The 24,336-nt window shown below is 56.2% G+C and overlaps 2 protein-coding genes across 2 annotated transcripts; both read right to left on the bottom strand.

Moving 5' to 3' along the window:
- Positions 1-127: 127 nt before the first annotated feature.
- On the bottom strand, positions 128-7,333 carry OTOP3 (otopetrin 3). The gene is made up of 6 exons (NM_001256572.2): positions 6,847-7,333; positions 6,595-6,731; positions 5,573-5,631; positions 5,179-5,297; positions 1,997-2,811; positions 128-821 (listed from the first exon to the last, which is right to left on the bottom strand). Exons 1-6 carry the CDS (start codon positions 7,331-7,333, stop codon positions 651-653), a joined length of 1,788 nt encoding a protein of 595 aa, NP_001243501.2. The 3' UTR covers positions 128-650.
- A 7,264-nt stretch (positions 7,334-14,597) lies between these two features.
- Positions 14,598-23,405, bottom strand: OTOP2 (otopetrin 2). Its single transcript, NM_001192647.3, has 6 exons — positions 23,093-23,405; positions 22,349-22,485; positions 21,005-21,063; positions 20,422-20,555; positions 17,143-18,020; positions 14,598-14,768 (listed from the first exon to the last, which is right to left on the bottom strand). Exons 1-6 carry the CDS (start codon positions 23,403-23,405, stop codon positions 14,598-14,600), a joined length of 1,692 nt encoding a protein of 563 aa, NP_001179576.3.
- Positions 23,406-24,336: the final 931 nt, after the last annotated feature.

The following is a 24,336-nucleotide window of genomic DNA, read 5'->3' on the forward strand; positions in this document are numbered from 1 at the left end:
CCCCTCCTGGCCCAGAAGTAGGACTGTTCCAGCCCCACAGCCCCGCCCAGGAGGACTATCCCTTCCCACTGTATGTGGAGCGGCAGCTCTGTCCCCAGGAACAAATGCCACGAAGCCCGAATGGAATCGATCAAACAAACAGGGTTTATGGCAGTGGGAGAGAGGGTTGTTGAACCCTGCCTGGCAGCTAATTAAGAAGCTCATTAGGAGACAGGGCGTGTGGGGAGACAAGGGCAGGGCGGCCTGCCGAGCCGCGAGCTTCCAGATGTCCTGGGCTGAGCTTGGGCCAGGCAGGAGGCTGAGCCCCTAAGCCTGGCTGGGGAGGGGCTGCACCTCCCCAAACTCCCAGCGCAGGGCTGTCCCAGAGGGTAGCTGTGAGGGCTTCCTCCTGGGCTGCGCTGACTGTGGTGGTGAGCAGTGGGCAGGCCCGTGCTCCGTCCTGGATGTGGGCTTTAGCAGCTCAGTGTCCAGGCCCCGCTCTTGGTCTGGGCCTGGAGACAGTGACACTACCCCCCAGTGAGGTTCCAGGGCACAGCAGGCTTTGGGGATGCCAGGCTGGTCTAGGTGCCCCTGGAATGGGGCATCTGGGTGACATCCTCCCCGGCCCTGGCACTTTAGGGGTCTGTAGGGCGTGGGTTCCTCGGGCGCCCTCAGGCTCCCAGGTAGACCTCCACCAAACCCCCCACAGAATGCATGCGGTAGAAGACCCCCAGAGGCAGGCCAAAGTTGACGACGGTGAACCACGTCCGGTAGCCATAGAAGTCCTTTTCCAGCCCGTTCTCAAACTCCGGGTGGATGCCGAAAGCAGGCATCATCCATAGCTGGGAAGGAGAGGAGGGTGCTGAGTGAGGGGCTCTCCCATCCCCCACGGCCCTCGGCTCAGGGGAAGCAGGCCCCCTGAACCTGCGGCTCCTCCACGTCTCCTCCTCCTCAGGATATCAGAGCCGGCCCCTCTGCCCTTATATCTCCCTCCCCCTCAAGGCCTTGAGCCCCCTCCTCAGTTTGCCTGGGGCCAGCCAGCCTGAGTTCCAGCTGAGACCCCCAGCTGCCACTCTCACGGGACAACCTGCTCCCTCAAGCGGGGATCCCCCGGCCTCGATCTGCATCCCTCTTTTCTGCTCTGGGTCCATTCTTCCTCTGTCAGGGCTCTCTGCCCACTCCACTCCGACCCTGCCTTCTGTCCAAATTCTGCTCATGTCTTAAGGCCCAGGCCAAACTTTCATGAAGCCTTCCTTGGCCACTTGGGTCCACATTTCCTTCTTTGAGCTCCTACCTCCCTTTAGGGCCAATGTATTACTTATGCTCTGCCTGGAGCAGAGGTTTTGCCATCGGAGGTGTTGCCAGCACATCCAGTACCAGCATGGGCTCAAACAACCTGGAGGTGTCCCGGGACTGCAGACTCTGGGAATATGGGCAGGTCAGACAGCCTAAGCCTCAGTCTGCTCATCTGTTAAATGGGGACAGCAATAGTGCCTGCTTCGTGTATTAGTGTGACGATTCAGCGAGGTGCAGGGAAAGGTGGATTTGAGACTTGGCAGCAACCAGGCATTGAATGTTACTGTTAAGGCCTTCCCCTAGAGGTTCTGTAGAAAAACAGGCACTTTCTGATCTCTTCCTTCGACTGAATTCAGTGGATGATTAAATATTTGGTAACTCTCTAACTGGTTCCCCTGTGTGTCCCCAACTAAGCAGTAAGCTCCCCTGGGAGCTTACACACATGTGTGAAATCCTACACACATGTTTATAAAGAGCACTTAGCTACAGGCTTGGCACCTTCATCCATGCCAGGTAACTTGCAGGGAGCTGGGGGGCACTCTCAAGCAGCATCAAGCTCGTTGGAAAGAGGCCTGTGTCCTTGGCAATCAAAGGACAAGCCAGTCGCCCTGGGGACTGTCAGTGTGCCATGAATGCACCTTGATCCATTCCTTCCTGAATGATGCTCGCTGGGGCCGTCTCACCAGCTCCACCCCGCACGTCTCCCGGCCCCTGCACTCACTGTGATATTGCAGAGGATGAGGAAGAGTGAGATCTCCTTGAGGGCTCGCCGCTTCCAGTTGAGGTGGCTGTAAGAGTGGATGTAGGCCAGCGAGGCCCGCCGCAGGTCCTGGCCCAGCTCCAGCAGGGAGCCCCTGCGGGGCGGCTCAGCCTCCCACTTCCCGGCCAGGCTCTCGGGAGTCACCTCCCAGAGCGGGCGGCGGTGCAGGCCCTCGATGATGAACAGGTTCTGGGCCATATGCTGGAGGATGAGTAGCAGCGAATAGGCCAGGATGAGGCAGTTGAGCAGCTCGTGGGGACGGGTGGCCACAATGGCCACGATGGAGAAGTAGGAGATGCCCATCTGACCCAGTGCCGCGCCCATCAGTAGCACCACGTCCAGGCTGCGGGTGGGGTTCTTGAGCGTGTCCAGCTCTCGCTCCTCCAGCCTGTGGATGGCTGTGCCCGCCAGGCACGCCAGGCTCATAGCGGGCAGCGCGGCCACGTAGAAGGCATAGTAGACAGTGAAGTACTGGTGCGCGATGGCCGGGCCACTTGCTTGGATCTGGAAGAGCACAAAGACGCACACGCCTGCCACCAGCACCAGCAGGCCCAGCAGCGGCCCGAAGATGGCCCCGTGCAGGTGGAAGGACGGGGCGCCGGGAGGGGCGCCCGCGGCGGGTGCCAGGCGGCGGCCCACGTTCCTCCACATGACGAAGAGCACGGTGCAGCAGATGAGGCAGTACTCGGTGCTGAAGGGGTAGAGCATCAGGTAGCCCTTCCGGAAGACCTCGCACATGGTGATATTGAGGCACAGACAGGTGTTGGTGCCGTTGCCTGGGAGGGGCAGGGCGGGAAGGGACAGAGGTTCAGGTGGGCCTTGCTCGGGGGAAACCAGAGGCACAAGTCAATCCCGTTCACCTCCTGGAGTGTGGCCGAGGTGGAAGAGACCCAGCCACCCATTTTGCAGACGTGGAAACTGAGGCCCAGAGAGAGAAATCGGAAATCACAGAATGGGTGGTGGCGCTGCATGTAAGAATCTGCTTGTCACTGCAGGGGACACAGGTTCAGTCCCTGGTACGGGGAGATTCCACGTGCCTCGGAACGACTAAGCTCATGCTCCACAACTACTGAGCCTATGTGTGCCACAGGAGAAGCCACTGCAATGAGAAGCCTGCACACCGCAATGAAGAGTAACCCCCACTCGCAGCAACTAGAGAAAGCCCTCACAAAGCAACAGAGACCCAGCATGACAAAACACACACACACACACACACACACACACACACACACACACACACAGCGGAAATAATAGGGTGGTCATTTCTATTTATTTCGTTGTTTTTTGTGGAACCTTAGCTCCCCAGCCAGGGATCGAACCCCTGCAGGGGAAGCGTGGAGTCTTAACCAGTGGACCTCCAGGGGAGTCCCCAGGATGATCATTTCTTGACAAAAGGATTCTAGACCTCAGGGGCCAAGCTTAGATAAAGCATTTGACATGTGATATCTTCAGGGCCAAAGCTCTACGGATGACTTGCTGAGCACGAGGGGAACCCTGTAACTTTACACTGAGAGGCTCTGGCTGCTACACCTGGTCAGTCAACAGCATCCACCGTGTGGTGATCAGACATCCTTCCTGTGATGAGGTGCCCTGCAAAGACACAGCATCCCCGGTGGAATGCTGGTGTCCAGAATGCTCCTCCTGAATCTAATCAACACTTCAGTCCACACTTCCCATTTCTAGGAAAAGCAGGGAAGAGGGGAACAAGTCAAATGCCACCATGAGGAAGCAACCGGACCAATCTCAATGTCATTAGGGAAAAAGAGACTTAACTGAGCCACCAACTGTATTGCATGTTTGAACAAACCATCTGTAAATGACATTTCTTAGGCTGATTGGACAAAGTCAAATATAGATTTATCCATATAAATGGGGATGGGGATGATGTTAAGGAAGTTAGCAATTATAATAGCATTTTGCTAATGTAGGAAATATATTATTTTAAAGGCTTGCATACTGAAATGTTTTGAGATGAAATGACAGGATTTCTATAAGATAAGTAACTCACCAAAAATATTGGAATAAATATGCCAAAGTGTTGAAAATGATTACATCTAGGTTATGGGTATGTCCTGTTTACTCATCTAGATGTCTGAATTGTTTAATCATAAAAAAATCCATGATGTCACTTGCCAAAAATTCTCTTTGCATAGCTCTTCTGAAGAATGGATCTGGAGCATAAAGAATGCCATGTATCCAGGCGTGCCAAGATTTATGCAATGGGTGTGTGAGTGCATGAGTGTGCTGAGAAGGCGTGGCTGTACACAAGTCAACATGGCGATGGCACCTGGGAGGGGGGTTGTATACACACACACAGGTGTGGTTGAATCCCACAGACAGCAATGCTCCTTCCGTGTAGTTTATAGGACATGGCCTCTAAGCACACCCTGTATGGGGGGGTACTGCATACATGGGAGGATGCAGGGCATTCTTTCTGCCCAGAAACATTCTGTTCCTCCTGATAGCTGACATGTCCAGGTGCCTACAAGTGTGTTAGGAAGACATTCCTTTCAGTCGTAAAGGCTTCTCTGTTTCTTGCAAGTAAAATGAAGATACCAGGGGTGGAAGGGCGTACCTGGACTTATTGGTGGGTCAGTGGCCAGCTTACTGATAGCTAGATGGTGCCCAGGGAGGGCTTGCAGAGCACTAGAACCTGGTGGGGCAGGCCCAGAATGCAGGCAAAAGTCAGTACCCCTGGCAAAAGTCAGTTTTTGTTGAGTCTTGATCTGGGCTCTAGAGTTTGCTCCCAACTGTACAGAGTCACTGAGCCTCACCCGTTTGAGGAAGTGTGATTCATGCATGTGTGTGTGCACATTCAGAAATGGGGGGGGGGGTCGCGGTCTCTTCTTGATGCAGCTGCTGCTGCTAAGTTGCTTCAGTCGTGTCTGACTCTGTGCGACCCCATAGACGGCAGCCCACCAGGCTCCCCTGTCCCTGGAATTCTCCAGGCAAGAACACTGGAGTAGGTTGCCATTTCCTTCTCCAATGCATGAAAGTGAAAAGTGAAAGTGAAGTCGCTCAGTCGTAACTGACTCTTTGCGACCCCATGGACTGCAGCCTACCAGGCTCCTCCGTCCATGGGATTTTCCAGGCAAGAGTACTGGAGTGGGGTGCCATTGCCTTCTCCCATGGTCTCCTCTTACCTGAGATCTTTTTCATGAGGGCGCTGAGCTCAGCCTCGATCTCATGGTGCATGGAGTCATTGGAGACAGCCAGAAGCCACAGCAGCAGATTCGTGGCCAGCGTCAGCATCAGGCCACACCTGGAGGAGGTGCTACACTCTGCCCACACAGCCTGGCCAACGCCCTGGATACCGCGCATTCACCATCACTGCCTTTGGGGGGACCGCTCTCACCCAAAGCCAGATCCCACCTGCCATTAGAACTTCAGGAGGGGCGGCCCTAAGGGCTCCCCAGGACCCAACCAATCCATAGTCCCAGGGCTACCCTGCCCAGGGAAGCTGTGGGGGGTTGGTGTGGGTGGGGGACGGGGGTGCCCCAGGAGTTGTTGCAAGGAGAGAAGGGGCCCACATCTCACCTAGTGAAGTTGGTCTGGATCTGAACGCAGTCCTTGCAGTGCTTCCAGAGCACCCAGGTCTGAAAGAGAACAGGCTTTGAGCCGGGAGTGCTGGGGTGGGGTGGGGGTGGGTGGGGGGTCCATGGCGTGTGTGCGCCAGTGGCCCGTGTGTATTTACAATGGAAGAGTGAGGACACCTGGCTTGGATTCCTGGCTCCACTGTTTCCTTGCTGTGTGGTCTTGGACCAGTGGCAAAACATCTCTGAGACTCAGTCTCCTCGTCTCTAAAATGGGACTAAAGTGGGAACGCCTGGGCCTCCCTGGTGGCTCAGTGGTAAAGAATCTGCCTGCCAGGGCAGGAGACTCTTGTTTTAATCCCTGATCTGGGCAGATCCCACATGCCTTGAAGCAGCTAAGCCGGTGCAGCCCAGCTCCTGAGTCTGCACTCTAGAGCCCAGGAGCCGCAACTACTGAAGCCCATGTGCCCTAGAGTCCGTGCCCCACAACAAGAGAAGCCCACCCACCGTAGCCGGAGAGTAGCCCCTGCTCCCTGTAGCTAGAGAAAAGCCCATGCAGTAACGAAGACCCTCCACAGCCAAAAATAAATAAAATTATTAAAAAAAACCAAAAAACAAAAAGAAGAGTAGCTCTGCGGACTTCCCTTGTGGTCCGGTGGTTAAGACTCTGTACTTTCACTGTGATGGGCACCGGTTCCCTCTGTGGTCAGGGAACTAAGATCCCACATGCCACACGACCAAATAAAAAATAAATTGTATTAAAAAAAAAAGCTCTGTATATCCGGGTGGGGGGTGTAGATTTAGGTATGTTCTGTCAGATGTATCTATAGGTGTCTGCGTTTCAGTGACTCGTGCGCAGCGCTGATGCTGACACTCGTGGGTGGCGTGGTTGTGGGCGCAGGGGGCATGTCGGGGCTGGGGGTGGGCGTGGTGTGCGTGTGCACCTCCTCTGGGCCGTGTAGACGTTTGCTGATGCGGTTGTTTCTAAGCATAGGGTGCGGAGTGGGGGTGGGCGAGGCCAGTCACCTGGACGCTGATGAAGACGACCTCGATGGCGGGGAAGACCAGCTCCAGCTGCGACTTGCAGCGGATGTGGCTCACGTCGTAGCCCACGCGGAAGACGTTGAGGCAGACGGTGCAGCTGCCGAAGAGCACCAGGGAACCTGGCCGGGCCGGGGGTGGGGCCATTGGCACCTCCAGGAGCGGGCACCCTCCCTCCCCCGGCCTCTGCACCCACCTCCACTCCCCCACCCCCGCTCCGGGCGCCCAGACACTCACCCCGCACCCACACGGGCCCCGCGTGCGGGTCCCGGTGGAGCACGGCGTGCGGCTGCCGGGTGGTCCCTGCGGTGTAGTAGAGGAGCCAGAGGGCGGACAGGACCTTCAGCGCGGCCAGCAGGATCCACACGTCCCCCAGCGTGACGGCCACGTTGTTGAAGACCATGCTGCAGGTGAAGGCTCCGCCCAGGAGCACCACGTTGAGCGCCAGGAGCCCCGAGAAGAGCTGCCCAGCCTTCTGGGCCTGCCGGTCCCGCCGCAGCAGCAGCGAGAAGTGCCGCGCCAGCCAGGACCTCTCGACTGGCGAGGCAGGGGCCCTGGTCTGCTCGAACCCCAAGGCCACTTGGTTCTCCTTAGCCGGAGCCTCTCCAGTCGCCTGAGCCTCTGGAGTGGCCATGGGTGGAGCCTCAGTAGGGGCTGAGGAGGGAGACAGGGTTCTGGTTGGCTGCCGAGCTGTCCAGCGCTCCGTTCCACTCTTGCGTCTCATTGCTGTGTGACCTAGGGTAAGCCAAGCAACCTCTCTGATTGGGACAATGGAAATCACAGCAGCTACCCCATCTACCTTACAGGACCAGAGAAGGTTCAAATAGACCAGCCCTCTGTGTTCCACATAAAATTAGGGGTTATTTAAAGGGGCTTGAGGACCACTTCTCCCCCACCCCCACCCCTGTCTTCCTGTTTGATCTTAAGGTGGAATACTGGCATCCAGCGAGGGAGCCAAGGGCGTCTGCACAGTGCTTGGCCACCGGCTGTTTCCAAGGCTGTGACTTTCCACCCCGAAAGGCTGTGCGTGCCCTGTCTTCTGGAAGGAGTTTCACTCCTGAAGTCAGGGAGAGCAAAGTCGGTGTCCCCTCTTATTCTGACTCTGATCAGTTGGATCGTGGTTGCCTAGGGTGTTGTGTTGAGAAGGATCCCGCGGCTGAGTGTGCGCTTGGGCTTTCCCATCCTTGGGAAAGAATGCTGTGATCTGAAATAATGCTCTATTATGGGTGCTATATACCCAATCCAGTGTTCTTGCCTGGAGAATCCCAGGGACGGTGGAGCCTGGTGGGCTGCTGTCTATGGGGTCGCACAGAGTCGGACACGACTGAAGCGACTTAGCAGCAGCAGCAGCATGGAGAAGGAAATGGCAACCCACTCCAGTATTCTTGCCTGGAGAGCCTCATGGATAGAGGAGCCTGGAGGGTCCGTGGGGTCACAAAGAGTTGGACACGACTTACAACTGAACAGCAACAAAAAAAATGGTTGTATATAAAATTACTTTGAAAAGCTCTAGAAGACACCCATCGAGTTCATGATAGGAGTTACTTCTGGGGAAAGGTAGAGAACACAGGCACTGGGAGGAGGGGCTAATGTTCTAGTTTTTTTGCCTTTTTTTTTTCTTAAAACATTACTTTTGTAAAGTTATTATTATTATTTTTTGACCGCGCTGTGCTGCATATGGGATCCTAGTTCCCCAGCCAGGGATCAAACCTGTGCCCCCTGCAGTGAAAGCGCAGAGTTCTAACCACTGGACTGCCAGGGAAGTCCTAAAGTTTTTATTTTATTTCCTAAAATTAATTTTAAAGCACATTAAAGGCTTAAGGAAAAAAGTTCCGAGACTGATTTGCAGTGTCTACCATGACCACAGGACATCCTGAGGTCAGCACAAATGCTATGGCCCTTGACTCTTTTTTTTTGGCCTTGCTGTGAGGCTTGTGGGATTTTAGTTCCGAAATCAGGGATTGAACCTGTGCTCTTGGCAGTGAAAGCACAGAGTCCTATCCACTGGCTGACCAGGGAATTCTCATGCCCATGACTTTGATAGAACTGAATTCCATCTGTACCCTCCCTGGATGCCTCAGTGTCTCAGGAGTGCACAGCTCAACGTGGGGAATTCCATCCCTGACTCTTCTCTTTCCCTGAATGTCTCCTGCTACTTCTTCAGCTTCCCCAAGCTTTCACTTGGGCCTGCTTCCTTTGTTGGGCTTCCTAGGTAGTTCAGTGGTAAAGAATCCGCCTGCCAATGTAGGAGATACGAGTTCGATCCCTAGGTAGGGAAGATCCCCGGAGAAGGAAATGGCAACCCACTCCTGTATTCTTGCCTGGGAAATCCCATGGACAGAGGAGCCTGGCGGGCTACAGCCCACGGGGCTGTGAAAGAGTGCCATGACTGAGGGACTAAACAGCAATAACAAACCCCTTTGTTTCCCCTTGCTTGGACCCCAATCTTGGGCCACCCCCATACCTGCAGCTCAGGGTCTCTTCCTGAAGTCTAGCACCCTCCCGCCATGGGCCCTTTGGGTTCACGTAGAGCTGCAGGGAGAGCAGGGATGCCCCACTGGTCGCAGCTGCTGTCCCGGTGAGAAGGTTCCTTCCCCACCCCTCCCATGCCAGGCGCTCTGCCTGCTGCTACCCTGCACCCCTGGTGCTTTGGGCTCAGGGTCCTAAGCACCCACCGTCCCCATTCTCCAGGCTGCCAGAGGCCTGATTTCTAATTCATCGTCTCAGAGCAGCATCGCCATCCCTACATCTCCCAGAAGGAACCACGTGTCCACCTCGCCTGTCCCCTTGCCCCTGTGTATTCCAGCTCACAGACAGCTCTGAGATTTTCTTGACCTCAACCACTACCCTGGTTCATGGCTCCCTCCTAAACTAGTCTCCCTACCCACTGTGTCTCTCCCCTACTGTGACCCCTGCAAAGGCAACCAACTGCCCTCAGTGTAGAGGCCATACTGCCTAGCATGGCCTGCATGGCCTTTCAAATGAAGCAAGGGAGACGTCTCTGGCAGTCCCAGGGCTAAGATTCCGTGCTCGCAATGCAGGGAGCTCGGGTTAGATCCCTGGTCAGGGAATTATGAATAGATCCCACATGCTGCAACTAGGAATCTCAGTGCAGCCAAATAAACTAATATTTTAAATTAAAAAGAAAAGAAACGAGGCAGTGTATGTTTAGCATGGGCTTGGACTGTGCAAAGTGGTCAGGGGAAGGCAGCTGCTGTTGCTTCCTGGTCTGGCCTTGACCGCCCTCTCCAGCACTGTTCTCAAGCCCTCCCCCTTGCCCATGGGCCATGCCATCCTGCTGCCTAGTTCCTAGAATCTTCTGCTTTTGTTCACCTCCCTGTCTTTCCCACACCTCCCCCCGCCCCTTTACCCATCATACCCACCCCCTCACCCTTTGGCTAAACTGCAGAGTGTCCTTCAGGACTCAGTGGAGTCCCACCACTTCAAGGAATCCTCCCCTGAACCCCCTCACCTAAGGCTGTCCCTCACCTAAGGGTGTCCCTCTAGATACCTGCCCTGCACCCACGCTTGAGGCTGGAGCATCTTTGGTCATACTCTGCTGTGCTCTGCTCTGTCTCTCTCTTTGGACTCTGAGCTTTAGACTCTCCCTCTATGGAACCAACGGAAGACCCCCAGCATATTTGGCTTTCATATGCAGCCTCAGTACTTCCCTGGTGGTCCAGTGGTTAAGAACTTACCTTCTAATGCAGGGGATGCAAGGTTGGTTTGTGGTTGGGGAGCTAAGACCCCACAGAGCTAGTAGCTCAGTTATGTCTGACTCTTCGAAATCCCTGGACTAAAGCCTGCTAGACTCCACTGTCCATGGAATGACTCCACTGTCCATAGAATTCTCCAGGCAAGAACTGTGGAGTGGGTCACCTCAGTTTAGTCGCTCAGTCGTGTCTGACTCTTTGCAACTCCATGGACTGCAGCACGCCAGGCTTCCTTGTCCATCAACGACTGGAGTGGGTAGCCATTCCCTTCTCCAGGGGATCTTCCCAACCCAGGGATTGAACTCAGGTCTCCTGCATTGCAGGCAGATTCTTTACCACCTGAGTCACCAGGGAAGCTCAAGATTCTACATGCTGAGCGGCAAATAAGCCCACGAGCTAAACTAGAGAAGCCCCCGCACACCATAACGATGAGCCCGCACAGTCAAAATAAAAATAATAAAATGAAATGCAGCCGCTTCAGGCCCCCATTCTCCCCTGTGCAACCTGCTCAATATTTATACCTCCTAAGGTCCTCTTCTGGGGCAAATAGAATAACAAAACTTGGTACTCTTTTAAAGATCCCACCAGTGATTTTGTATCCTTTTCCCAGTCCTTCTTGTCATTCCTCTCCAGTTCACCCTCCTCCTTGTGCAGCCCCCTTCTCACACTCCAGGCACATGCCCACCACAGGCCCAGCCAGAGGACTCCCTGTTTCTCCTGCTGTCTCCCCCCTCCATCACTCCTCCAGCCTCCTATTCCTTCCATCTCTTGTGCTGTCCCCCCCAGTCGCTCTTGCCCCATTGTCACCATCCAGCTTAAACACCTCTCCTGGGAAGACTTCTCCCTTTGCCCTAGCGTCTATCGAGAGTGGGTGTGTACTGCTCCGGGTGTGCCTGGTGGGCAGAGACCAGGTCCTGCTTATCTCAGACCCCACCCTACCCCTAAATTTGTCACAGGCAGGACATTGAACCAATGTTTGCTGACTGCCTCTGGCATTTTCTTGGGAACTTTCAGCACCAGGGCCGTGGACAGAGACCCTTAGGCATCAAACCCTTGACTTTCCAGAAGATCTTTATCTTTTCCCCCAAGACTGCCCCACCCAGGTTGAGCAAGCCTGAAGCTCACAGGGACACCTCCTTGCTCCTTTCCTCCCAAACCTGACTGCCCCATCTCGCCTTCCCAGAATCTGCACCAAGGCTGGAGGACAGCCAGAATCCGGAACTTACTACCAGGGTGATCTTGGACAAGTTCCCTAGAATCTCTGCGCTTCGGTTTCCTCATCTGCACACACACACAATTATGAAATAGTACCTGCTACATAGTAGATGTTCAAGAAAGATTTCTTGAATGAGTAAACGAAGGAATTAATGCATGATACCTACCTGATGGAGTTCTCTCAAAAGTAAACGATTTAACACATGCAAATACCTAGAAAGCCATGCCTGGCACACAGAATGATCTGAGTGTTAAGCTATTTATGCACTTCCTCCCTGTTCTGTCCGGTCTGAGAGGAGCCCCAAGGGTCAGGGTTATTGGTGAATGTGGAGGGGGCAGTTTCGATTGGACTGTAGACCTAGATAGGACGCTGGAGGAGGAAGTCCTATCCTCCAGGGTCCTCGCCTTGACTATCTTCCCCGCCCCCATCCCCAGGGGGCCAACCCTGCATCAGCAGCTAGAGGGAGCCCTCAAAGTGGCGGAGTGGGTCCTTCCCCCGGGAGAGGGTGCCGGGGTGGGCAAGCTGGGGTCGCGGGAAGAGGGTGAGGGCGCCCGGACTGACAAAGAGAAATCCACCACCCTCTGACACGCCCTTCGGCGCGACGCCAGTCCGAGGGAGGGCCCAGACACCAAACTGGTTTGTGGGTCTTGATTAGAGGCAGTGATGAAAGCTGCGGAGCCGTCGGCGCGCGGCGTGCGGCGCCCGGCCGTTTCCGAAGGAGGCTGCTGAGCACCGGCGGGGGAAGCTTCGGCATTTCTTTCCGAGCCACTCGAGGGACTGCGAGGCCTCGGACAGCCGCCACACGTCTGCCTCGGACTGGGCGTGCGGGCAACCTCAGCCGTCCGGGCGTTTCTCTTCCTCCCGGCTTCGGCTGTGCGCGCTCCGACGCGGCTATGGCAAGGCGAGCTCTGTGCGCCCCCAGCCAGCGAAAAGGAGATGGGGCGCGGAGCCGAGGTTGGGGTGGCGATCAGAGAGGGGCTGGAGTTCAGGTCCCCAGGGATTGGCTTCCTTCCCGCCCCAGTCCTTGCAGCCGCCGGTCTCTGAACCTCACTTTGGGAGCGCAGTAGGTGTATGTCGAGGGTGGGCTCGCCTGGAATGCTCCTCCAGGGGTCCGAGGGCGCTCCGGGCCCTAACGGCGCCGCGGGGGAGCCTTACCTGAGGCCTGGGCAGGCATCGCCGCCGGCTGGCTCCCGTCTGTCCAGATGAGGCTCCCGCGCGGGGACCGAGGCCCCCGACGCCCTGCCCCCGCGGGACTGCGCAGCTGCGGCCTCTCGGGCTCCGCGGCCCATTGATTTTTCTGTTGACTTTGGGGCTCTCGTTAATCCTTCATTAATTACCCCGCCGGGGGCTCCCCGGACGGCTCAGCCAATAGCGAGGCGGCTGGACCGGAGGGCGGGGCCGGAGGCGGTGCAGACGCGCGGCGCAGGGGTAGGGTGGGGTGCAATGTCCTTAGGCCAAAGTAGAGGCCTTGCGGGGTTCAGGCCACACTTTCCTCTGGTGGCCCAGCAGGGAATGAGCCGTCCTCCATAGATCTGGGGTCGCTCCCCGCCCCTCACCTCCCCGTACCCCACCTAGCACCAGCCTTGCCTCAGCCTCTCTCCCCCTAAGTCGAACGTGAACTTGGGGCGAAAAAGACCTGGTTCCGACAGGGCAGGGGGCGCCCCCTCTGGCCCTCCTCAGCTCTCCCTGGAGCCTGGCGTCCTGCCCACCTAGTTCTTCTGGCGGAGTCCTGGCAGGTTTTTCTACAAAGTCCCCTGTGGGTCTGACCCTGTTGCTCTCACTCTCCCCTCTAAATGCCGTCTCCTCCCACCCCAGGCCCCATCCCAACCTGTTCCCCCTTCTCCTGACTCCGCTAACTGCTGGCGCCTCCTTTGCCATCTCTCTTTGCACCATCTGACTTTCTCAGTCTCTCCTTCTCTATCTCCCCCTCCCTCCTTTTTGGGATCAAATCATTTTATAGGGGGGCTTCCAGAGAGGGTCGAAGGGCTGGGAGAACAATGAGATCGCATGTCCTCTGCCCCACCCGGGTGTCCCCACTTCACATTCACCCCCAACTCTATATCTTTTGTAGAGTAGAAGCCAGAGGGCTTTGGAGAGGAGCCTCAGGGACTGCAGGAGGGGCAGGTGGTGGGTGAGGGGAGGCCCTGATGGGGTGGGCTGTGCCATCCAACCCCTGTTAAGCTAGAACAGCCAGGTTATAAACTGGGTTATATCAGCGTGTGTTATAAACGTGAGTCCCTGAAATGTTTTATTTGAGGGGGAAACAAATGCTCTGATGCTTGAAAGAAAAGTTTGGAAATTATTATTTTTAGTAGAAAAGTGCTGGCTTCCTTTTGCTGTGGGACTGTGGGCAAGTCACTATACCTCTGGGCGTCAGGTTTCTTCTTTGTAAAATGGCAGTTGGATTAGTCAGTCCTTCCCAACCTTTCACATGTCATGGAACACATTAAAAAAATGTCTATGTCACTTGAGGATAAAGAGAAGAGAGAGGTGGAAGCCTGGGGACTCCACCCAGCTGCTCCCAGCCACCCAGGTACTAGTCTGTAACTCAGACTTGGCTTGCCCACAGAGAAGCCTGAGACCTCAACATCTCCAGGGGTCCTTGCAGCTTTGACCCCAAGACCCCCCTCCTGCAATCATCTTAGAGGTGAGCGCTGAGACAAGAAGTGGGGAGCCAGGTGGCCTAGGGCAGCATCAGGTTTATTGTTTCCAGATCCAGGTGGCAGCACTGGCCAGGACACGGGGCTGAGGTAGGGGTGGAACCAGAGCCAAGGCCGCTTCCAGACCTTGTCTGGTCCTAGAAAGGGGTGCAGCAAGGGTTCCTCCTCCCCCAGCGGCCCCACCCCCAGGCTCATGCTGGGGTGAGTGTACATGTCCTGATGGTGATCTAAAAACTCATCCTGGAAAAATAACTCTTGTGAAAATGCCACTCTGGGGCCAGTGTGGGGACGGGAATGGAGAGTATGAGGCACAGTGACTGCCAGCCTGGGGTTCATTCCTGGGGGTCTCTGGGTGGGTGCACAAGCCGAGCTCCTCCCCCCGAGGTCCTGAGCGGGGCTTCAGGACATCACGTAGACCTCCAGCAGGCTGGAGACAGCGTGCATGCGGTAGAAGATGCCGAAAGGCAGGCAGATGTTGACGATGGCTGCCCAGAGGGAGTAGCCATAGAAGTCCACCTCCACGGTGTTGCTGAAGTGAGGGCGGGCCCCAAAGGCAGGCATGATCCACAGCTGTGGGGAGAGAGGAGGGTCAGGACCTGGCCTGGGCGGGGTCTGCGGGTCACTCTGTGGGCGGGGGGCAGGATGGGGGTCCCAGCCCTCTGGTTTTGTGGCTATCAAGGGCTGGGTGTTGCTGAGCCGGGGGCTGCAGCCCCTTGGGCAGAGCCTGGCACTCACGAGGGAACACAGTAAATGTGCCCAACTGAGCTTGCCCACCACCAGGCTGAGGCTCCACCCTCAGGATGGTCCACTTGTGGGATGGGGAGAGAGGAAAAGAGGTTTCAGTAGGTGACATGAGAATTTGGAATAAATGGTTAAACCAGCAGCTCTGTCCTGGAGAGATGCCAGTGGGTGAGGGTGGTAGAAGCAGACAGGCCCAGGGCAGGGGGGCCAGGATCCTGCCAGAAGGCTTCCCCACCCCAGCTCTCTATGAGCTCCCCTCTCCAGTTTCACCCTCCACTCCCCACTCCCTTCCCAGGTGTGGGAGGAGGTTGAAGCTGGAATCCTGCTTCATCTCTGGCTGTGAACCCAGACGGTTCAGGCATGGGGCGTGAGGCAAAGAGAAAAAGTTTCTGAGCTAGGCTGGACCCTCTCCAATCACATCCTTAGGCACATCACAGCCCAAATCGGAGCCTGCCTCTGTCCTATAAAATGGAGTTGGAGATGACACTCTAACAGCTGATCCAGACTCAGATACCTGGAGCAAAAGCGGCCTCCCAAGTGACTCTTAACCTGTAGGCTCGGCCTCGGGAGAAAGTGAGGGAGTGGCCAGGGCTGGAGGAGGTTTCGGTCCTTACTGCTTCTACTGTTACATCAGAGATTGGTGACTACCCTTTTTTAAAAACAAAATAAGTTATTTGTGCTTATGTGCATGCTCAGTCATGTCCGACTCTTTTCGACCCCCACCATGGACTGTAGCCCGCCAGGCTCCTCTGTCCGTGGGACTTCCCAGGCAAGATACTGGAGTGGGTTGCCATTTCCTGCTCCAGGGGGTCTTCCCAAACCAGGGACCGAACCTCCTGCATCTCCTGCATTGGTGGCAGATTCTTCACCACTGCACCATCTGAAAAGCCATAAGTTACCAGTAGGAGGGGAATATTCAAAGTGGGGACTTTGCCAAGAATGCACCTCAGTTTTCATGTAGACCCCCACTGGAATGCAACCCCTCTGGAGATGTGTTCTATGTTGGGGTATACCCGTATTCCCATCTATTTAAGGCTGTTTTCTATGTTAGAGGTATTTTTCTGTTAGAGGTTAAAGCTAAAAGGACTATCTTTATATTGAGCAACACTTCACTGAGGTGTGCCCTCTGTTTGGGATGTATTCACAGGGGAACATGTTTCTCTGTTAGAGATTTCCCTCCCAAGGGTTCTTTCTACGCTGGGGCCTTTCTCTATTGGGTTGGAGCTATACACTAGGAGTATTTTTCTATGAGGATGCACCTTCAGGAAGCGTGTTCTCCTACAGAATGCATATTTATATTGGGTGAAGCCGGACTATATACAGAGGAGTTTTATTTTGGCTCAGATGGTAAAGAATCTGTCTGCAGTGCAGGAGACCAGCGTTCGATCCCTGGGTTGGGAAGATCCCCTGGAGGAAGGCATGGCAACCCACTCCAGTATTCTTGCCTGGAGAATCCCATGGACAGCCTGGCAGATCACAGGAGTTGGACATGACTAAGTGACTAACACTTTCTCTTTCTCTTAGAAAGAGGTTGGCACCTCCCTGGTGGTCCAATGGTTAAGACTCTGCCCTCCAAGGAAGCGGGTGTGGATTTGATCCCTGGCTGGGGAATGAAGATCCCACATGCTGAGCCAGTGCAGCCAAAAAATAAATAAATAAACAAATAAATAAAATAAAAAAATAAGAAAGGGGCTTTTCGGACTCGCTGGGGAGGGGGTGGCTGCTGTGGGTGCTCCTCTCCCGGCCAGCCCGCCACTGCACTCTGCTGACAGACCACTCACACGTACACTGGTCCCTGCCACTTCCTGTCGCTGCTCCGATTATTCTAAGAAGTAGGCTGGTCACAAGTTCCCAGGAGCAGTCACACCTCCCATTTGGGAGCAAGGTCCCCCCCACCCCACCCCAGCTCCCTCTCACCTCCTCCCAGCCCCATGTCAGCATTCCCTGGGACCCTACCAGCTCTATCCGCAGCCTCGAGGCCAGAATGCTGCCATCTCATTCTCTCTGTATGCCCTGAGATGCTGTCTGCCCCGGGGCTGCTCTCAACCTTCCCTGAACCTGCTTCTTTCCTCGAGAGGCATAGGATGCTTCCAAGGAGATGGGAGCAAGACAGAGAAGGCCAGGTGAAGAAACCATAAAAAGAGCATTTTCCCTTGGCTTTCTCCAACCCGGAGCCCACCCCCGTCCCCGCCTGGGTACTCACGATGATGTTGCAGAGCAGGAGAAACAGGGAAATGTCCTTCAAGCACCGGCGTCTCCAGTGGCTCCTGGGGGCCACGATGATGCTCGCAGCCTCCTGAGGTCCTGCTGGGCTGGGGCCAACCAGCCTGGGGGTGGGCGGGCAGGCGGGCAAGGTGTGGAGGGCGTCCAGGTTGGCAAAGGTCAGGCCATGGCAGGGCTCCTTGGGGGGCGTGTCATGAGGCTCAGCGCTGGGGGGGCCCCGGTGGAGGCTCTCAATGATGAAGACGTTCTGGAAGGTGTGCTGGGCGATCATGAGCAGAGCGTGGGCTAGGTTGAGCCCCGCCAGCAGGTCCCTGGGGGTGCCTGCCACCACAGCCACGATGGAGTAGTAGGAGATGGCATACTGGCCCAGGGCAGCGCCCATCAGCAGGGCCACGTCCAGGGTGCGTGTAGGGTTCTTGTGCTGGTCCATGGCCCGGCGGTCGAAGCGGTAGATGACCGAGCCACTCAGGCTGACCAAGGTCATGAGCCCCAGACAGACGATGTTGAAGCTGTAGTAGGTGACCAGGGCCTGCTGGGTGCGGCTCTGCTCCCCGCTCACTTGCACCTCGTAGATGATGAACACGGCCAGCCCCACCACGAAGAGCATCAGGCCCAGGACCGGGCCGGCGAAGAAGGTCTCCCGGAAGAGGCTGACGGGGGACGGGGCGTGGCTGTGGCTGGGGGTGGAGGAGGCGAGCAGCCTGCCCACGTTCTTCCACATGACGTAGAGCATGGTGGAGGCGAAGAGGCTGTACTCGATGTTGAAGGGGTACAGGTAGAAGTAGCCCTGCTGGAAGATCTGGCAGACCGCCGTGTCGCAGGAGCAGTCTCCCCCGACCGCGCTGCTCGCACGCTCCACTGTGGAGAGATGGCATGCAGCGGCACTGCCCTCCCGCCTTCCCGGAGGCACCCCATCTGAAGAGCCTCACCCTTGGACAGTGACCTTTGGAAGGGCAGGCTTTTGAGCTGCCACCACCATACCCCAAATGCCTACACAGGGCCTGGCACGTTCATTCATGCCACAAGTATTTACTGAGCACCTACTGTGTGCCAGAGACCGTGGGGCACGTCCTTGAACAATATCCAGGGCTCAATCAACAACAACAACAAAAAATTCTGGGGGACTTCCCTGATGCTCTAGCGGTGCAGAAGCCGCCTTCCAATGCAGGTCCAATCCCTGGTCGGAGAATTAAGATCTCACATGCTGCGAGGCAGCTAAGTCCAGAGGGCCACAACTAGAGAACCCGTATGCTCTGGAGCCTGTGCGCTGCAGTAAGAGAAGCCCTGGTGAGCTGCAACTAGCGAAAGCCTGTGTGCTGGAACAGACCCAGCACAGGCAAAATAAAAATAAATAAATATATAAGTAAATAAAGTTAAAACAAAAATCTCAACTGCAGAACTGCCTGCTTCATCCCATCCCATTCCTGCAGAAACACACTGCCAAACCTTCCCCGCCAGTCATGACTTGCTCAAGATAGGCAAGGCTCCGGTCCTAATAGAAGGTGGCCCCCCGGGCAACCCCTAAACTTGAAGCTTCCTCACCTCTCTCTCCAGCATCTGCCTCAGCCAGAAAGCACCTGCTGCGCCCAGGTCCTGGCCAGGACCTTCTGTCACTTCGGTTTGTACCGTACTGATGGGAATCTCGTTCCACATCCAGAGTGTACTCTGCTGTGTAGGATACCTCGGGCCTTGGCAGACATCTCTTTTGATCCCCAGAACTATCTCCGCTGGTTTTGCAGAGAAAGGAACTGAGGCTCACTGAGGGCAAGTGGCTTGTGATGGCGGAGTTGATACAAATGCTGTGACTCTCACCCCCGAGGCAGGTACCTCGCCGGGCGCCTCTCTGTACCCCTGCAGTCCCAGCATTTTAGGTCATCCACCTCCCCGGGCTGGTTCCAACCATCCTCAGGAGCCCTCTGTATGTGGAAGGCGGCCCTCTGTCAGCCTGCTTGCCTGGGATCTCCTGGATCCACATTTTCCACTCCGGGACCCTGCTATGCGGGGTGTGCGTGTGTCTCCAGGTCCGAGCAGGTTTGGTCATCTAGTCTGATCTTGGCGGTGGGGGGCCCTAAAGAAGTCCAGAGAACCGGGACCGGGGGACTGTGGGCCTGTTCTTCACCATAGCATACTGTGTGTTCAGTCACATCCGACTCTTTGCGACCCTATTGACCGTAGCCCCTCAGTCTCCTCTGTCCAGGGGATTCTCCAGGCAAGAATACTGGAGTGGGTGGCCATTTCTGTCTCCAGGGGATCTTTCTGATGATTCAAAGCAAAGATGGGTCTTAATGCTAGTTCTCCGTTGTCAAGCTCTGTGACCTTGGGCAAGCTACTTAACCTCTCTATGCCTTAGTCTCTGCATCTGTAAAATGGGAATACTAATGGTACCCATCTCATAGGGAGGTTGCAATGGTTAAGCAAGATGGTGTTTAAGACACTTAGCACAGCGCCTGACGTATAGTGCTCCGTGAATGGTCACCATCATCATCACGATTATTATTTCTGCCTTCTCCTCCTTGCCAGACACTCTGTTCTCATCCTGCGCTTCCACCACTGAGCAGCCCTGCCTCCCATCTGCTCTCTCCAGCTTGCTCAGCCATGCCCTTTGTCTCTGGAGCCCGAATCCCTCCTCTGGTGGCATGGAGACCTGGACAGTGGGACCAAGGCTGTACCATCCAGGATGAAAAGATGTCCCTTTCGGCCTGGATGGGAGGAGAGTTTGGAGGAGAATGGATACACGTCTATGTGTGGCTGAGTCCCTTTGCTGTCCACCTGAAACTGTCACAGCATAGTCTGTTAATTGGCTGTGTGCGTGTGTGTTCAGTGGCTTCAGCTGTGTCAGATTCTTTGCGACCCTAGGGACTGTAGCCCAGGCTCCTATGTCCACGGGACTCCCCTGGCAAGAGTACTGGAGTGGGTTGCCATGCCCTCCTCCAGGGGATCTTCCCAACCTGGGGATCGATCCCAGGTCTCCTGCATCTTCTGCATTGGCAGGTGGATTCTTTACCCACTGAACCCCCTGGGAAGCCCTAATTGGTTTTACCTCAATACAAAATAAAAGGTTTTAAAAAAAAGAAAAAAAGATCTCCCCATACTCTTCCTCCTGGGTCACCCATATCTAGACTTCTTCAGAGGCATAGCCTGGAGCAGGAGGGGGCCTCTGGCCTCCTCCTGTGCCTCCATGCCCTCTACAGGTCCACAGAGCACCCAGCCCAAGGCCTGGCCACCAAGGGGCCAGGGTTAATCCGGAGTGCACACTCACGGTCCAGAGCAAGGCGGGTATGGCTGGTGTTGCTGTGAGAACTGCTGTGGGAGTGAGACTGGTGCACGGATTCATCTACCACGGCTGCCATCCAGATGGCCAGGTTGGTGGTGAGTGTGAGCATGAGACCGCACCTGTTTGGGGACGGAGAGCAGAGGTCACTGAGAGTCTCTGGCTCATGTCGGGTCCCCAGCAAGGTGCAGAGCTGGGGCTATCCTGGGAGATGGTGCTGAGAAGCAAGAAGCAGGCAAGCCCCCATGTGAGCAGAGAAGATGAGTTTGGAAGGAAGACAGCCTGGCTGAGATGCCTCCTGAGAGAGCTGGGGGTGTCCAAGGGCCACTCTGCTTCCTCCTCTAAGGGAGAGGACGTTTGTCCATGACACACATCATCCTACCAAGTACCCCCCACCCCCATAGCACAGGCTGGTGGAAGCCGGGCTTACAAAGCGAGAGGGCCTCGACTGAAGACCCATCTGGGGGCAGAAAGAGGACCCATGCCCCAGGCTGGGGAGCCCCATCTCATGCCAGGTGAGCTGAGCACCTGGGCATGGGCACTGGGCCACAGGCGTGGAGCAGGCACTCACCGAGTCAGATCCAGGTGGGTGTGAACACAGTCTTTGGCGGAGACCCAGAGAAAGTAAGTCTGTGTTGAGAGAGAGTGGTGGTGTCATCTACTCCGCAGGTGGGCTCACCCTGGGAGCAGCCAGGCCCACGCTTGGCACTATGTCCGCTCTGCCTCAGGAACTCTCCGACTGCGTGATCACGTTTATTTCAGCTTTACAGTGTGAGATGAGTTTCTCTCTTTCTATTCTATGGGGCAATCAGTACCAAATACTTCTCTGATCTTTAAAAGTTTGCAAAATGCCACCAGTAAATTCTCTGTCTCTGTTTTCTGTTCCTTCGCAGGGTGGAGGGAGTGCAGTTTTGAGCCTAGTTATTTATTCCTGGGTGCAGGGTCAGCCTCAGGTTAGGTCTTGTTCCAGGTAAAAAGAATCTCAGGGCTTCTCCACTCCACTTAGGCAGCATCCTCCCACCCCATCCTCATCCTGTCGCCCTGCAGGTCCTCCCCATCACCTGGATGCCCACAAATCCTTGCTCTGGTGTTTATCAGTGTTGTTGCTGTTTGGTTGCCAAGTCATGTCCGACACTTTGTGACCCCATAGACTGTAGCCTGCCAGGCTCCTCTGTCCATGGGCTTTCCCAAGCAAGAGTACTGGCATGAGTTGCCATTTCCTTCTCCAGGGTTATTGATGTTGGGTGGCTTTATTTTCCATTTTGCCTGAGTGTTCTTTAAAGTCATAAAATGTAAAATTAAAACTATGTAAATGCCAAGGTCATAAGTGTGTTAAAGTGTGGAAGCCTGGGCAGCGTGGACGATGCTTCAAGAGAGGGAACCATGCGTGTGGTCATTCTGGGCTGAGGTCTGTGCTCAAACCAGCCCTGCCTCAGCTCGGTCAGATCTCTCCAGGGCTTATTTATGCAACAAATAAAAACTTGAATTTGTTTGAAGAATCCCATGTACAGGATACCCTATTTTCTGAACAAATTCAGAATACAGGGGACATGGCTGAGGCCAAACTGGCCATGCCCATGGTACGACCCTGAGCTGAGACCTATGTCCTCTATGAGCCGCCAAGGAAGGCAGGGCAGTTCTAGCGACAGAGCAGCTGCCACAAATGACGCCTCCTAGGTGTTAACTACCGGCACCACTTAGGTTGAAATGAAATCGCAGGGCCCTGAAGCAGGCACTCACATTTGGATATTACTTCATTACCAGCCGCTTCCAGATTTATGGACTTGTGATCTTCACTACAGTCCTATCCCCGCCTTAATTAATTGCTCAGTGTAAAAGAGGAGTGGAGCTCAGACCTCCTGACCCCAGGCCTTGGCTCCTTGCCACCACACTCAAGGACACTCCTCCCACCCACCTGGACAATGACAAACACAGCCTGGGTGAGAGGGTACAGGATCTTGATGGCTGACTGGCACTCAAAGAAACTGGAGTAGTAGCCGGTCTTGAAGACATCCATGATGAGAGTGCAGATACCAAACAGCACCAGCCCGCCTGGGAATGAGGGGTGGGGGTGGATCAGAGAGACAGGAGAGAGGGATTGTAGATTTGAGGACGGATGGCTAAGTAATGGGATGACGGGGTGGATCCATGGATGAAGGGGTAGGTGAGAGGATGGATGGATGGATAGCTAGGTGGACAGGTGGATGATGAATGAGTGGGTGGAAGGATGAGTATATGATTGACTGAGTGGATGGATGGATGTCCGATTGAGCCCCCACCTGTGGCTGTATGGATAAGATAAAGGGCCCTAGATAGGCTCTCTCAACTGCAACAATCATCTGTTCTGCGCTCTCCATCAAAGTCTCTTCCATGATCACCTTCTTTCAATCTTTAGACAGGGCAGTGAAGTTCCTTTCCAGCCCTCTCTGCATCCCTTTTCCAGGACTCTTTCCCTTCCTCTTCTCCCCCAATCGCAGCCCACCTCATCCTCAGGCACGTCTAGTCCTGGGCAGTGCTGGAGAGGGGGGCGGCGCGGGGAGGCACACTTCTCAACAGTCTACCTCCAAGAGCCCCCAGAGGTTCCTGCGAGAGCTCCCCAGCCTCCCGCTCCCACCCTGGCCCGCCCCACCCCCGCTCCCGCCTCCCCCCGCCCCCGCACCTCGGAGCCAGATGGGCCCTGCGTGCGCGTCCCGGTAGGGGACGCCGTTGGGGCAGCGCGCGGTGCCCAGGAGGTAGAAGAGGATCCAGACCATGGCCAGCAGCAGCATGGTGGTGAGCAGCGCGAACACGTCGGTGTCGTACACCGCCACCTTGTTGAAGGCGCCGCCGCTGATGAGCGTGCAGGCGAGCAGCAGCACGTTCACCGCCAGCAGCACCGACAGCAGGCGGCCACCCTTCTTCCAGACCTCGCGAGGCGCCGGCCGCGGTGCCGGCGGGCTCTCCTTGGGGTCCGAGGGCAGCTCCGTGGACATGGCAGGGCCACTGGAGGAGGTTGGAGGGGTCACTGTGGTGGGGAGCAGACAGGACCCAGGTCAGCTTCGAGGGCTCTCCCTGCTGCATCTTATCCCTATATTTGGGGACCGGGGTTGGGGGAGCTCCTCGCCCGCGCAGAGGGTGGGGGCTGCGGGACGGATGCGCGCGCGGAAGCGGGAGAGAGAAGCCGACCGTGCGGGTCTCGCGCTCGACGGGGAGGGAAGGAGAGGCGGCTGCGGCCCCGTCGGACCCCGTCCAAGGTCCCCCACCCCCCAGATGCGTCGGCCGGCTAGCCCCCAGGGGCACCCACCTGACTGGGCCGGGAGCCCGCGCTGAGCTGGGGGTCAGGGGGCGGCGAGCGCGTCCTCTCTCTGACGCCGGGCTGGACGGGTGCTTTATACCGGGGAGGGCAGGGTGATTTACAGCCGCGGGAGCTCAGCTCCATAAACCTCTCAGTCTCACTCACATGATCCATCTTTTTTCCGGGCTGAATTTAGGGAAGAGCGTGCGGGAGCCAGATAAGGTGAGATTTATATTTACCCGTTAAGAGGCGCCCCCTCCCCCGCCGCCCTGTCACCTCGGCGCAGCCCGGCTCGGGCGCGGCCCCGCAGTGCGGCACCCAGAGGACACCCCGCCCCCGGCGCCCACCGCGCCCTGGCGCCCCGCGATCCCGACACCCAGAGCCCCGAAAGCCGACGCTCAACAGACGCCCCAAGGGCTCGCGGGCACCCCGACGCGCCCCCAGCCCCGGCGGCCCTTACCTTTGTGCTCCTCTATTGCCGCCCCAAGATCGGGACCCTAATGCCCCTTCCTCCCCGCCCCCCCACCCCGGGCACCCTCAGCAGGACTCCAAGTCCGGTCTTCCTCTGGCGCTTCCCGCATCCCTGCTCCGGCGGATGCTGCGAGGGCGCACTTGGGTATCAAGTCCCT

This window comes from Bos taurus, chromosome 19 (assembly GCF_002263795.3).
Source record: "Bos taurus isolate L1 Dominette 01449 registration number 42190680 breed Hereford chromosome 19, ARS-UCD2.0, whole genome shotgun sequence".
In the NCBI taxonomy this organism is placed as follows: domain Eukaryota; kingdom Metazoa; phylum Chordata; class Mammalia; order Artiodactyla; family Bovidae; genus Bos; species Bos taurus.